The 16,387-nt window shown below is 31.4% G+C and overlaps 2 protein-coding genes across 2 annotated transcripts; one reads left to right on the top strand and one right to left on the bottom strand.

Annotated features, from left to right (window-relative positions):
• Positions 1–30: 30 nt before the first annotated feature.
• Positions 31–3,606, top strand: LOC111718053 (uncharacterized). Its single transcript, XM_023493542.1, has 6 exons — positions 31–77; positions 1,527–1,580; positions 2,182–2,281; positions 2,512–2,600; positions 2,741–2,803; positions 2,994–3,606. Exons 3-6 carry the CDS (start codon positions 2,207–2,209, stop codon positions 3,400–3,402), a joined length of 636 nt encoding a protein of 211 aa, XP_023349310.1. The 5' UTR covers positions 31–77; positions 1,527–1,580; positions 2,182–2,206; the 3' UTR covers positions 3,403–3,606.
• Positions 3,607–9,597: 5,991 nt separating this feature from the next.
• On the bottom strand, positions 9,598–13,372 carry LOC111718046 (voltage-dependent L-type calcium channel subunit beta-4; the record flags this gene model as incomplete). Its single annotated transcript, XM_023493529.1, has 5 exons — positions 9,598–9,889; positions 10,749–10,897; positions 11,723–11,836; positions 12,779–12,862; positions 13,175–13,372. Coding segments are annotated over 5 exons (603 nt in total), but the record flags the coding sequence as incomplete, so codon positions are not given.
• Between the last annotated feature and the right edge of the window lie 3,015 nt (positions 13,373–16,387).

Below are 16,387 nucleotides of genomic sequence, written 5' to 3'. Positions count from 1 at the left end.
AACATATTATATTTTCAGATATTTTATTTTTCAGTCTTTAGCTTTGCTGCTGTTCTAACCACCAGGTGGTTTCTAAAGTAAGAGCATAAATCTATTCTATCATTGGAAACATTAATCTCTCTAATATTTTATCAAAGGGTCCATTAGACACATTAATTTCTATAATATTTTATCAATGGATCTATTAGACACATTAATATCTCTAATATTTTATCAAAGGATCAGACACATTAATCTCTCTAATATTTATATAGAAAGGGTCCATTAAAAACATTGATCTCTCTAAAAATAACGATTTTTATCTAAATCTGGAACAGAACGATAGTAGGAGTGGGATACCACAACTCCAAAACGATAAAAAAATAAACTCGACGAATGTTAAAAATATCATACATCCTATTCGTAACTTCGAATTAAATGTTCGCAATTAGGAATTGACTTTGGACATTTTTCTGTTGGTTTATTTTTGTTTTTAATCCAATCAGCAAAAATAACGGTTGAGTTTTGACCCGATCGAGTCCTAGTGATCAGAACAAAAATAAATTATAAAAATTTTATTTAATTAATTCTTCTCTAAAAGGACCGTTCACTTATTTTGGTAATTTCATGTTAAACTAATTAGCCGATTAACTATTCATTGGTATTAGGCTTACTTTTCAAAGATATCTATGACTGGAGACAAACCGGTTTCTAGATTCCAACTTTTCTGGGGAAGTACAGAAAACGTATCAAACCGTCAAATGTTTAAAATAAGTTGTATTTTAAAAAAAGACAGTTAAAAAATTATTTTGAAGAAAAAGATTAAAGATATCTACAATTTACTATTAAATACTAAAATTCTATTTAATATTTCTTTAAAAACTTTAAGAAATCCATGACTATGACTTAATAATTATTTATCATTATTCATTTCGTTATTTTTTTAGGAAATAAAGAGTTTTCTGCATTATCGATTTTGATTCGTGGATTATACCTTGTCTATCTGTTCATCGTCAGAATCTTGTTCCTTTGCGACAACAATCATACCTTAGCGCTGAAATTCTGAATGATAAATCGGCGTTTACTCAGGCCACAGTTGTCTTTGAAAATTAAGACTAATACCAAATAAGTGAAAGTCCCATGAAATCACATAAAGTCTCTATAAAGTTACATGTTTAACCTGAAATAAAAAAGAATTTAAAATAAATTAAATTAAAATATTTATTTGCTATAATTGGTAATGTTACTTCATTGGTTCGTTTTTTTCTTTATAATTTCTTTCCGGGTTAAGATTTAGGTTTGTAGAAGATAATTTCTTTTTTTGCACTGTGCCAAACTATGATCCTGGTAGAAGCTATTTGCAAAAAAAGACTCAAAAAGATGCAGAAGTGAACGCGTCCGTTTTTAGATAGTTCTTTACTTATTATTTTTTTGGATAAATATATTGCAAAGTTTAACAAAAGCAATCTTTACATAATATAGTTTTGAAATATTTAAAGTATTAATAATTCAAAAAATTAGCAACACTACTGATAATCTACTTTCAGAAAACAGGTTCTACAGCCTTCAATATTCATTGGAGAGCAAAATTCAACCCCTAAGTAATCATTTTTTAATATCATTCTTTTCTTTAAAGTAAAAGATGTGTAAATCTAGAAATCTTTAAATTTTCTATTAAAAAATTTATATTTTTGTAAAATCCATAAAATTGTGGACTTGGAAGAGTAGATTTAGATAATGGATGCGTAATAATACAGAGATCATTTTTACCAGTAGCTTGAAGGTCAAATTGTGTCTTTTATATTATACTAGGCTTATAGGGCGCTTCCCGCCTATTTTATATTTAAATTGTGACAATTCTGTGGATTTTATAAAAGATGTCGTGGATTTTCAAAATTTAATGACATTTATTGGACAAAAACGGACAAACAGACAAGCAAAAAGTATATTTTTATATTAAATGTTCCTTGCACTAGCATTGAGAAATCATTTAATAATTATCAAAGACAAAACATTTAGCAGAAACCCCTATTTAATCTTTAGATCGAGTCTAAGAAGTTTTTGGTTGTCGTTAACGTCTCTCATCCTTTACGTGCATGTGGGTTTCCCGGGGTAGCAAAACGAGTTTTAAACATCCATACTTTGAAATTTTGAAGCTAACATAATTTTGCTCCTAAGATTTATGATACAAAACTTTTGAAGGGGTCTGGTTTCCTTCAAATCCTTGATGAAGATATTCCTGTTGATATCAGTGCCCTGCAGTCTACATATTGCAGTCGTACTCACAAAGAATGAAAACAAGGTACTTGTTGTAATGAAAAATCCGGTAATGGGACAGTTAAAGGGACTGTTCACGTTTTTTTCAATTGACGCTGCACGCCCGATTTATAATGGTACCCTTTAAACTGGTATTTGGGTAATATTGTGCTGCTTGTCAGTTTGTAACTCGCTAGAGAAACCGTAATTAAACTTTTTTAACGTTAGGGTGTGAAAAGAATACATTAAAATAATTTAAAAATACATTTTTTGTAGGACAGTGATAGGAAGATACTAATATCCTTCAGTGTTTTCAACAGTTTACTGCTTTACCATCTCTTCATGTTCATCAAGAAGCCCGTCAGGTCAACAACAAAAATATATTTTTAACAACAATACTTTTTCTATTTTTTTCGGGAATTCTTTTTTTCTTATGTAATTTCATAATTACCATGGAATGATACTTGTGATAAGCTTTCCCGGAAAATTAATTATTCTAAAATAGGAAATTTCTGGAACGAAAAATGAAATCAAAGAAAGAAGCTTCGGAAATATCTCTTCGAAACTGGTAAGCGCCACTTTATTTATCTATCTATGAAAAGCGCCCGAAAAATTTCTATTAATCAATAAAGCAAAAGTTTTCGGCAATTAGTTTAACAATTATATCATTAGATAACAAACTATTTTTGTAATTAATTCACGGTTTAAAAAAGAACCTTAAATTCTACGAACGTCAAAATCTTTCAAAATATGTTTAGGAAAGTGTGGTGTATAAAGAGGAAAGCTTCGGTGAAACCTGTTCTTCCTAGTACTCGGGCTCCCGATGTGGTGTACAGAGTTCCTAAATCAGCTGATCCTCAATCAGCTGATGCTGATTCAGCTGCTGTCAGCTTTCTTGGAGCTGCTGCGTCGAGATCAATTAAAGTTACCAACCTTGGTCTAACAACTGTCTATACTCTTGGCTCTCCAGCTAATGGTTCAACAACTGCCTGCGACTATCTTGCTTCTTTATCCACTGATTCACTGATTACCAGCCATATTAGTTCAGTATCAGCTGATCCAACAATATTCAGCCATGTTGGATCTCACGCCAAAAACAAAAATATTAGGAAGGTTATTTCGAAGCCAAAAAAAATACATGTGGCAGAAATCAATATTTTAAACTAAATGTTTCGGAACTCTAAAACTGTCCAAACACTTTACTGCAGTGTTTACATTCCACCCACAAAGTGACAAAATGCATAACACTTAATGTTTGTTAAAAATGTTGGTTCTGCGGTCCTACAAACCTTCTCTGGGGAAATGTGAAGTCCCACACAAAATTTCGACCCGATAGGTTCCGCCGTTTTGACGTTTATTGGATACGAACAAACAAACAGACAGACAGACAAGTAAAGTATATACAGTGAATCCCAGATATATGAATACATAGCAAGAGTTTTTATGTCTTATTACATATTTAAGATCAAATGCCGCGGAAAAAATGAGTTTAATATTAATATATTAATTGCATTCATATTTCAGGGCTATTAATCTACCTTGAATTAAAAATAAAAAGAAGTTTCTTTAGAATTATCAAAAAACTTCTGACGGTCTATGTTTTCATACATCTGGGATTCACTGTTTATATTATTATATATATGTATTGTATTTGTATTTCTCAAAGATAATATATTTTTCCAAATACGGGATTTAAAATGAATGACAAGAAATATGTTTAAGAGTTGAACTTTTTATGCTAATTATCACTTTTCATTGAAAGTAATAAAACAATAAGGTCATCCCGTATACCTCTAATGATTGTTAGAAATATTCTCAGAAATTATGTCAAAAATGTTGTCAGAAATGTTGTCAGAAATGTTGTCAGAAATGATGTCAGAAATGTTGTCAGAAATTTTGTCAGAAATGTTATCAGAAATGTTGTCAGAAATGTTGTCAGAAATGGTGTCAGAAATGTTGTCAGAAATGTTGTCAGAAATGTTATCAGAAATGTTGTCAGAAACGTTATCAGAAATGTTGTCAGAAATGTTGTCAGAAATGTTATCAGAAATGTTATCAGAAATGTTGTCAGTAATGTTGTCAGAAACGGTATCAGAAATGTTGTCAGAAATGTTGTCAAAAATGTTGTCAGATATTTTGTCAGAAATGATGTCAGCAGTGTTGTGATTTTTTCTAAAAATTCATTAAATTCGCTTTCAGACCTATAACAAATCAGACCTAAAACAAATGATTATAGCTCAATATCCCATTCAATGGCTCTAAAGGGTTCATAATCCTTTAAAAAATTTAGTTTAGGGTTACAACCCTACTTTTTATTTTTTAATTACGCCCCTGGGCTTAAAAACTCTTTAGGTTTTCCTTAAAATATTACTTTACCGAGCGTAAGTATTTGGTGGCACAGAGAAATTGCTATTCCCCCCTACTGAACTTCCTACCTACTAACTTTCCGACCTACTACAATATCGGACCTACGCCAGCTGTTTATTTTTGTATTATTTGAGGGTTAGGTTATGTTAAGACAATTTCTTGGCCGAGCGCTGCGGCTAGGACAGGCTAGGGGGCCGATCGCCGTGGCTAGAACAGGCTAGGGGGCCGGGCGCCGCTGCGGCCACAAGTCCACATAGCAGCTGTAAAACCACGTGGTACTAGGTCGGATGTGTAGTATAGCGGATTTGGCGTAGGTCAGAAGTGGAATATAGCGGATTTGTGTAGGTCGAAAAATACACCACAATAAACCCAATTCTAACAGAGTTTTCAATAGATCGATCTGTCTTTAGTCAATCTCGTAATAGCTGTATATGATATACCTTTGTAATATTTGTAATGTTTATAATAAATTGATCTTACAAAAACTGTTTCTTTATAGTCTGTAATAGTGATGTCAACGATAGTGTAATATAACGTAAAATGTACGTTTTTGTACGTTACGTTACAATAATATGTAACGTTTGGATATATTCTATATAACGTGAACGTTAAACGTTAACGTTATAGGAGCTCTTACCTAACGTTAACGTTAAACGTTAACATTAGAGGAACATACGCCCAACCAGGCCCGTAACCAGGATTTTTCCAGGAAGCGAGCCGCAGGGAAAACATTTTTTTTTTTTTTTTAAAGAAATGCTTGGTTTGTTTTTACGGTGGTATATGGTTTTCTTTATTATTTTGTCAATGTACGTTATAAAGACTAACCTTTTTAACAAGTGTATTTAAGCTTTTAAGGGTTACATTTTAGTGTCTGAAATTTTTCAGTTTACATATACAATATACATAAAAAAATAAATGAATGGTACTTTAGCTTAAGGAAAAAATTCATTATTTAAAATCAAGGCTTCTTGTCCCTCTGTCTCATCATGATATTATGAAGATTAATAAAAAATAAAATTTCTAATATTTGTTTAAAAGAGTTTATTTATTGACAATTGAGACATTGAGACATTCTTAGTGAATTTTTGAGTAATCAAAAAAACCCTTCTACTTTTGACTAAAAATGACAAACACACACACCCACTTTTAATGAGTAACACACAATAAGATTATAATTTGGTTTGGGAAGGGAATCAACTCTTGCTTGAGCTATATTATTGGTTACTAGATTTTAGAAAATTATGAGAAACAATTTCTTTTATATGGGACTGGGGGAGGGTGAAAATTCGTCATTGCACCCCCTTTCAGAAGAAAGGGGGTTGCACCTGCACCCTTGCACCCCCCCTGGTTACGGGCCTGCGCCCAACGTTAGCGTTTTGTGGAAATATAACGTTATTTTTCTAATATCTACAATTTGTTTGACCATAACGTAAAGAAATGTTTTGTTTCCCAGGGGAGCTTGAAAGTCTAACGTTTGAAAAATGAATTGTGATTTGATTGAATATCGTAACAAAACTCGAAAGGAGTTCTATTTCAAAGTTCAACTTATAAAAAGTGTAACGTTGTATAACTGAAAAATGCATTACTGTTTATGAAAACGTTGTGAAACGTTTTCCCTTATAGTATAATGAAAAATTCAACGTTGCAGAAATGGGTTATTATTTTAATAATCAGGAAACGAAAATTTTTTTACAGAGTAAAATTTCAATAATGTAACGTATAATATAATATTCAAAAAATGTAATTCTGTAAATCAAAACGTTTCATAACTTTTCTCTGAATACTAAATTGATTAGTCTAACGTTAGATTTATGTCTGATGAAAATGTTGTTCATAAAAGTTTAGACTATGAGGGCTGAGTTTTAATTTTAAAAGTGTAACAATAATTTTGTCAATCAAAACATTTCAAAACGTCTCTAATATATTAATGTAAGAGATTCGACTGATGATTATAAAAGCAAAGACTTATCGTTTTTCATTTCAAGTTTAAATAAAATGAGTTTATGCCAAAAACTCTAATTTATCTTTGCAACCCGGTGTCGTAGACCATTAATATTGAAATATACAAGGTTTAAACCATCGGGTTGGAAAGATATAGGGATAAGTAAATTTGAAAAAAAAACTTAGTTCCTTTCTAAAGTGTAAAGGAGTTTTTTTTATAATATGCTATTAGTAAAAATTCAAATCTTAATGTTTCTTGGACATTAAAGGTTTTTGAATTGCCATTGTTTGATGAAACCCAATAAAACTCTGGAAAAGGAAGACGACATTAAGAAATTTTATATATGCATTTTCTGTTTAAAAGCAAATGATTTACTTAATGCAAAAAATCAACTTATTAAGTGGAAAGGGTCTGTGAATAAACACAATTGCTGGGTTTCATGTTTATTTGACTACTTGAAATCATAACTTCAGTTGGCATGGTTCATGTTTTAGGTTGAAAATATTTGTAATATATATATATATAATATTTATCTTATCAATAAAATTTATATTTATAAGATGTTTTCATTTGGTGTCTTAAATTCTATTATTCGCGGGGAATTCAGGATAGTTAAGGGAGACCACGAAAATGTGGAAAAAGAGGACGACTTTTAGATTATTCGAACAAAACACTGGAATTGTGCAGCATTCACTGCCCCATAATCTAAGTTGATTTTCAATTAAGCCACTGATAACATTGGTAAAAGGTCGTCTTCCCATTCAAATATTTTTGAGGTTCTGCGGAGTCTGTAGATTAGAGATGTTTATAACTATAAGGCTTATTTCTTAAACAATTATTTCATTTACATTTATGATTGTGCAGTGATTTAAAGGGACTGTTATTAAATCATTAAACGATTAAGCTAAACTGCCTTGATAAGACATAACAGGTAAAGGAGAATGTCACTTTTGAGACCCGGAAATACAGTGCAGTCTGTCAAAGTAAATAAATACTAAAGTGGAACAGACAAAATAAAGACGACTAGTATGGAATTATTTGGTTTGGTTTGTGTTTTGTAATTTCACGTTAGTGCTTATAGAGTAAAGTTAGTAAACAAGTCCAGTTAACTTATGTATTGTACACTCAGTAGATGATCTACCCTTAATACCACCAAGCAGGATTTGTTAAGACTGTTATTATAGCTCTCTAGAACCAGGCTTCAGTACAAACAGATTATAAGGGCCATGCAATATTATTCTAAATTACTTGGGACATAAAATGTTGTCATCCAACTCATGAGTTCAGCCCACTTTAGTATTTAATCACTTTGGTAGTCTGTAGAGACAACTTATATTTGTCTCTCTACATCTAGGGATGGGTTGTTTTCATTTTTTTTTAAACGACCGTTTTTATAAAGCACGTCGTTACCTATCGTTAACGACGACCCTTCACTAACGATCGTTTACGACGACACATCGTTAAAAATCGTTAACAAAGAGAGGAAACCGATCTGAAGGGCATCGGTGCTTATTATTGAGTAGTTTTTAAGAAAATATCAATCAGTTTTAGCTTTTAGGGATTTATTCTCTACGATCCAAATTTATATGCATTTAAAAACGGAGTATAAGACGAATTTCGATACAATTGCATGTAAGACGACATTCAGAATTGTCTTCAGAAATGTCTAAAACTCAAATGACGATAGTTAAAAAAAATAATCGAATGAAAAACGGTCGCTTATCGTTTTTACGGAATTATGGAAGAAGACATTCTAAACTATTTACCAACTGCCATGTTTCGTGGGACACCCTGTAGTTTTTAAATACTTTTGCCTTTTAGTTTGTCAGATCTAAATAGTTTTTTATAGGTCATTATTAATGTCTCATTGTTCGTGGATCTCTCTGTATTTCACTCTCTCTTCTAATCCGTGAAAACTTATTCAGACTTGTTTACAACAACAACAAATGTATTAATAAAGTAGAAAGGATAAATTACATACTTTCAATGTTTTCGGTAGAAAATTGGAAACTCTGGTTACAAAATCGACTAAATTTATTTAGATTAAAGAAAAATCAATCTAAGGGGTTTAAACTGGGTCTGTCATTGTGATTTCAAGTAACCCTTCATTAAAAGAAGTCCTTTAAATATTTATCTGATGAATAATTTGAAAATATCGTCATTTGTTTAGCTTTAGAAGTGTTTAATTCCTGCAATTTCCTTCATTATTTCCATAGCAAGAAATTTTTTACATATTGAAAATTACCATTATATGGATTCTCAATCATGTAATGCTTGAAGGAGCTCCAGTGGGATTGGGAATCGGATATCCCAACCTTCATTTTTTTGAATGGCGGGGCTACTTGAAATACGTTCATGCAGACCCTTCAGGTTAAACCATATCAAGATTATGAATAAATTGATATTATTTCTATCTTATGTTTCTGTAAAGTGACTGGATTTTATTCATAATCTATTTTAAATTGATAATTTTTTAGTTTTTGTGAACACTCCCTTTAAATAAACATTTTTGTATTGGCTTGTTTGGTTAACTGTTCATTATAATTTTCAAACAGAAATTTTTCCAGGAATTTTAAATTTTCATTATATTCTTATAAATAATTAATATGATATACTGTAGAAGGCACAGGGGAAAGGGGAGGGTAGGGTTTACATTATTTACAAAAAATATAGAAGAAAGTTGAAGAGATATGAAAATAGTTTAGAAAAGCGATTTATGATAAAATGGCTGGATGTATTTTTAGTTTTAACTTTGACTTTAAATTGACGCTTTGAAATTAAAATAGAGTTTTAAAATTCAATTGATTTTCACATTTAAATAATTTTTTCTCGGAAATTTTTTTTTAAAGAAATTGATTCTTTCCCACCAACTCTGATTTTCTCATCCCTATATCTTTGCAACCCTATGTCGCAGGTCTTAGATATTTCGAACTATGAAATCTGGTATATCAAATAATCTAAAATTGAAATATCAAAGCTTTACATAATCAATCTGAAAAATATAGGGATTAGACAATTTTATTTTGTGGGAAAGACTTAATTCCTTGGAATACCATCAGTTTTATTTTGGAATTTAAATTAAAGAGGTAAAAAAAGTCAGAATAAGAATTTACAACCAATCTGTTTCGACATTGACATCATTGGCGCCATTTTCACTGGTATAAAAACAGCTGTTGTCTACGTAAAGAAGACGACATATCATCCTAAATATTAAGGTTCAGCACTAAGGGATCACATTGGAGATTTATTGTCTTTCTTTTGTTATTTTCTTCTCTTCTATTCATCCCTTATTCTTCCTCGTATCTGTCTCTCATCCGTATATATTCAGAATCTTCATCAGTTGCTCTAAACAACAACAAAAATAAAAATAAAAATGGAAGACGACGGCTGTGAAACTTAAAATACATTTATTGTGCAGTTTACACAGACCAATTTTACCCCAACGCTTAATTTGAAAGGTACGGGTGAAACTGCTTTTTAAATACAGGGTTATCTGGAAAGAATGAGCTTTCAGAGACGACTGTACGAAATTTGTACTGCCTACTTTCCTACATTCATGATTCCTTCATCTTTATTTACTGAAGGAACAGTGACTTAATTTAATGAATTAATTAGGGCTAGGTCGCTGAACCACCTACTGCCGATTCAAATTAGAATCACAATCACCAATTCAAAGTTAAAGATCCGGAAAGGATTTGAATCGATGATGAAAATTCAAACCAGCACAAAGGATGAAACTGTAAAGACGAGTTTAAACTCTTCAAGTTTAAATTAAGTCTTCTTTAAATGGCCTATCTAATGATTTGGTAAAGAAAGGTTGAAGGTTGTAGTAGCGAAACATGAATATGAGAAAACAGACAGTATAATTTCCGTACAGTCGTCTCTGAAGTCTCATTCTTTGTGGATAACCCTGTAGATATTACAAATCTTTGAGTGTAAAAGATAAAAAATAAAATGAAAAGGAGAAAACTTTAAATCCATCCTTGAGAAACCAATAAACCAAAAATATTTTAAGGAATTAAACACTTGTCATTGAAACTCGAATTGCATATATTTATGCACCTTGTTGATGTAATTCTTTGAGTGATCAAGCTTAGATCATATGATCAAACAATTCATGATATAAAATATATACGCGACATCAAGTTGCAAAAATATGAGAATAAGAAAATTAAAATTTGTGGTGAATATTCAATTCCTTTACCTTTGTCTGTACATTCTTGTGTTTGTGACCGTATTATCAACGTTTTGTCTGTTCGGAGGATGAGTAGCTGTCCAGTATTCCTCCAACCAGGAACAGAGGTGGTCGGAGGCCTCCTCCAACGAGTTCTCGTGGAGGATTATATCCCACATCTAGAGAAAGGGATTGTTCAAATATGAATGGTCTATATTTAGGATGCCAATTTAAATAATATTAATTGTCATATACCCGAGCTCCTTCTAAACTAACAAAAAACAAGTGCATTCTAAAAAAACATTTTTATCCCTTTTTTTGGAATTTTTAAAACATTCAAATGCAAATATGCAAGGGAAAAATGCGCAAATCCATTGTATCATTAGGGTTGCATACAAATATGGTTTAACAAAGGATTAACTCTGCCTCGCATTTTTACTTTTATCGTCACTAAAAGAAGACCTGTTCAGTGTTCAAGATCAAAAAGTTTAATGAATTACGTAGATTTTCACGTTCTTGACATTAAAATTTGCAGATCATTCAAATTCGCAGATATTCATTCTTGAACCTTATACATTATGCAATTTTCATATTTTAGTTATCTAGATCTATTAACAGAGGTGAAAACTTTAGAATGAGATATCCTTAATCCCGATTACTTAATCTGAGTATCCAATGGACACACTTTTGATTTTCTTCTTAAACTATCCTTTCTTGGTATCCTTTCTTGGATATAGTAGAGAAAAATCAAAAACCGGGTTTTCTAAATTAGAGAGTTCCTCCTATTTCTGTATATAATCTTAAATGGCGCGCATAATTTCAAATTTATCGGCTTCATATACGGGACTCTGATTGGTTGAATTTTATACACTTTTCAGGATACAAGTACATGATTAGGTTAGTCTCGATATTAAGAAAAAGAGAGGATCAAGCATTAATCTCTATATCCACCATTCTAAAGTTTTCAGCTCAGAACAATTTAAAACAATTTCACACGTTTTTACCTCTAAAGGACATTGTGCTAATTTTTCTGCTGCAACCAGCTGTACGTTCATGTTTTTAGTCTGAGCTTTCCCTCGGGACTTGATTAGGCGCTGCAACACTTTGGGAGAGGAGATCTGTAAATATATATGTAATTGGAATTATTCTTCATATTTTATATGACTTTAAGCAAATTTTTTAGCTCTATAACTTATCTAAAATCAATTCATTTTTGCAATTTTTTGTATTTTATGACAAATTATTTAATGCAAGCCAGTAAAGATAGAAGAATAAATAAATTGGATATAAAAGACTTAAATGACTCAAAGAAATGATGTTTTATCTTTCTGCAATTGTCGTCATATATATCAAGACAATGAAGACGACTTTTGATTTTAATTTTGATTTCTATCAAGACTTAAATCAGCTTAGAAGCAGATAAATATGAAACAAAGAGAAGCTGTCATCAGATATAAGTTGTTTAATTGATTAAATTTTTGAGTTTTTTTAATCGATTAACTTATTGTATAGTTTATTAATTGTTTAATTGATTTATTTATTGAGTTATTCATAAATTGATTTTCATCAATTTATTAAATCATTAATTAATTCATTTAAGAAACGGTAGATTTATTCATTTATTGATCGGTAGATTTCTAAAAATTATTCATTTGATTTATAAATTTGTTTGATATATTGAGAATTCAACGCAGACCTTGATACAGTGAGAAGCAGAAAACTGTGTAATGAGAAGATGATATTTTAAGCAATACTAAAGTGCATTTCATGTTTTTATTAAACAAATAAATTATTGAATCAATTATCAAGTGAAATGGTTTTGTTGTGTCTCATCTATATAATAAAACAAGACATTCGTATATATATATGTGTTGCCTAAAGCCGGCCAAACGGCTGGACCGATTGCGCTAAATTTTTTTGTGGAAACTCATGGGTACCAGGGGGTGTCATTTTTCCACGGGCAATGCCGTGCCCTTCAGCTAGTGTTCATTAAAGTCATAATTTGTGTCTAAAAGTCGACTTTCTATTCCCGAGTTTTCTGGTTCTCCCTGCAACAGTACCTGGAGGTAGACTAGGATGGGGTTGAGTGATGTTTTGAGTAGTTGGCTGGGGTGGTTTATAGTATCACAATCAAGCACAACCAACTGCAATCAATCAATCATTTTAAAACCATTTTTAAGAAATTTTTTTTTATTTTTAAGAAGAAGTGCCCAGGTTATATTGTACACTCCATGACTTGACTTCCGAAGGTTAATTTTCTGATGATCAAATAGGAATGTCTCTGTCGTCCTTGGGCAAAAGTGTAAAAAGTACCATTGTGAATGAAACATGTCACTCTACAAATGCATGGATGGGTCACTTACAGGTCCTTCAATTATCCAGTTCATCCCCGTCAAACTTCTAAAATTTACTGTGGACACTTTAAATGAGAAAAATGATTGAAAAAGATTGTAATCCTGAAGCGATTTAGAGAGTTCGAATATTCTCTCGATCTCATTCTGCACCTCGGCCAGGTTAGAGCCTCTTGAGTTGGTGCGCTCGATCAACGCGCGTTTCGAGGGGTTGTTTAACGCGTTCTTCTTCGCCAGGGAGATGTCAGCAGAGACACGGGTGATGATAATTCTCCCCTCAAATCTAAAACAAGGTTTTTTAGAATTTGAATTTTGAAAAAAGATTTAAAATTCTTTTGGCCTTTTCAATCGTAACGCCCTTCACATTTTATTTTTAAATTAAAGATGACATTGAGATCTTCTTCTATTGTTACAACTAGCTTCTGAACCCAGCTATGTCCGGAAACTAATTGTTTTCCCTATAAAACTCAATCTTCATAACTTAAAATGTTCAAACCAAGCCAAGTTCACTTTCGTTAACAAGTTCCTACATCAAAATTTGACACAAATCTGTCCAGGGGTTCATGAGTTGTGATCGAACATGTCAAGAAACAAACAGAGATTACTACTTTATTTATATAGATAGAGGCCCTTTTCTTATGAGATAATCTTGTATTCAAGTTTCCACTTTCTAGAAAGACTGATGCAGTGCATTTGTAGTAGTAGTTTCAGGATTTCCAAAATGTGGTCTACCATTTTTTCAACATCAAAATTGACGGAGATAATAGAAATTTTGTTCAGATTCAAGTTTATCAAAAGTATGAAAAACCGAAAAATGCGTAAAAATACGAATATTTTCGTAAGTTCTCGACTAAGTAATTTTTTAAAAGTATTTAGGTTTTTATTTTACGTAATCTTTACCCAAAAAGTTGTATATTTTTTAGAGTTGAAAAGTTTAATGCAAACCTAAAAATACGTATATTTTCGTAAATTTCATGCCAACTAATTTTTTAAAGTTTTTAGGTTTTTATTTTACATATTTTTAAAAAAACCTAAATATATTTTAAAATGTTAAATCTTAGAAAAATTACTTGGTAAGACTTTAATGAAAATATATGTATTTTTAGGTTTGCATCAAACTTTTGAGCTAAAAAAAATACATTTTTTAGTAAAGAAAGACCCAAAAAATACATAAAAGTACGTAAAATAAAAACCTAAAAAATCATCAAAACTGTTCAAATGGTGCTATTTTCTTGTCCTTGTCGACTTTTTATAGCACTTGCTAACCATTGATTTTTTGTCCTCATTGATCTCTTTATTGTCCTGACTTCCTTTAAACTACGACTGCCACTTTATTGTCCTAGCTGATCACTTTATTTTCCCTACTGGCTACTTTATTGTCCAAGCTGATCACTTTATTTTCCCTACTGGCTATTTTATTGTCCACTGCACTGACTTCTTTAATATTCTGACTGACCACTTTATTGTCCAATTTACCCACTGTTTTTTTCCGGCTGGCCATTTTGCTGTCCCGACTGCCCACTTTATTGTCCCGACTGGGTTATTTATTGTCCTGACTGGGTTATTTATTGTCCCGACTGGGTTATTTATTTTCCCGACTGGGTTATTTACTGTCCTGACAGGGTTATTTATTGTCCTGACTGGGTTATTTATTGTCCCGACTGGGTTATTTATTGTCCCGACTGGGTTATTTATTGTCCTGACTGGTCACTTTATTTTCCTTCAGCATTATTGTATGAGTAATTGATTATCTATGATTAACTGGTAGAATTTTAATTTTAATTTTTTTACCTTTTTTCTTTTGTTTTCCTTCAGTGAGAGTTGAAGCCCCTCCCCCTCCAGGGCTATCCATAGGTTCCGTATTCTCCACAGGGGTAGAAACCTAAACATATTTCATGTTTCTTTAACGTTATGTTAATTTTGAAAGAATTGATCACTTGCCACAAACTATAATTTTTTTATCTCTACATATATTTTCTCCACTTGTTTTGAATATTTGATCGAAGACAAATCAAGTTTAAAATAAGGTCAAGGACATCAGGATGCAAAGATATTGGGGTCAGAAAAAAATATGACGAGTTATCAGTTGTTTTCATCCCCCGCGGAATTTTCATATTTTGTAATCATTTAACAAAAAAAAGCTTTTGCTGAAAAAAAATACAAAAACGCTGATATATTGAACTTGATCTCCGCATAGGTCACTTTTAAATAAATAAATTGGTGAGAAAAAAAAACACTGGGTCATTTATCAGAAGAAAATTTTTGTGGCTTTTAATCTGTCGATATAAAAAAATACAAATGTTAATTTAATCCTTCGGGTCGGACCATGAAAACTACGGATTTGTGCTTTATAAAGGAATTAACAATGCACATGATTCCATAAATTATTATATATGAGATTTTTTCATCCTGAACACTCTTTGGACATCTTAAACTTTTCCAAAAATTTCAAATTTAAGATCTGCTGAATTCTCTGGCCACCATAAAAAAAGGAAAACTGCGGTCACAACAACAAATTTGAAATTGTAAAAAGAGTGAACATTTTGTGAAACATTAACCCTGCCTTTGTCAGTTTGTATCTATCTATCTATTTATCTATCTATCGATCTATCTAAATATTTATCTATATAAATATCTATTTATATATCTATCAATCTATCTATCTACCTCATCTCCGTCCTCATTAATGGTGATTTTAACGTTTCCATCCTTGTTCCTTTGTGGCATAAACCTAAACAAATCAAGGGATTTAATTTTAACTTTGAATAACAAAATCTTGAGACTGTTCACGAAATTTCAAGTGCAGACCTTTTCTCAAAAAGTCCCTTAAACATGATTACCGATGAATATTTAAACCTACAGTCATAACCAGAAAACTCCGAAATAGGAAGACGACTTTGCAGCAATACTTTTGAGTGCAAATAGTTTTACTAGACACTTATTAAATTGCAAATTAAGTAAAATGGGGTTTTTAAACGGACCAATTTATGTTTACCGTGCTTAATGGACTAACTAAAGTCATAATTTGAGTTTAAAAGTCGTCTTTCTATTCCAGAGTTTTCCGGTTATCACTGTATGTATTCTCAAGGGTTCTTTTTGAAAATTAGAAAATTGCTAAAGGATGTTTTTCAACACTTCTGTTGCCATGAGATATATTTGCATACATGCAATGCAAAGTTTTAGTTCAACAATTATGTCTGAAGCAATAGAACTAAATATTCTGCTAGCTGCATAATTATTCATGATGCAATAGAACTAAATATTCTGCTAGCTGCATAATTATTCATGATGCAATAGAACTAAATATTCTGCTAGCTG

The sequence above is a fragment of the Eurytemora carolleeae genome, unplaced genomic scaffold (genome assembly GCF_000591075.1).
Source record: "Eurytemora carolleeae unplaced genomic scaffold, Eaff_2.0 scaffold1357, whole genome shotgun sequence".
NCBI lineage: Eukaryota > Metazoa > Arthropoda > Copepoda > Calanoida > Temoridae > Eurytemora > Eurytemora carolleeae.
This window is presented reverse-complemented; position numbering and strand designations above follow the sequence as displayed.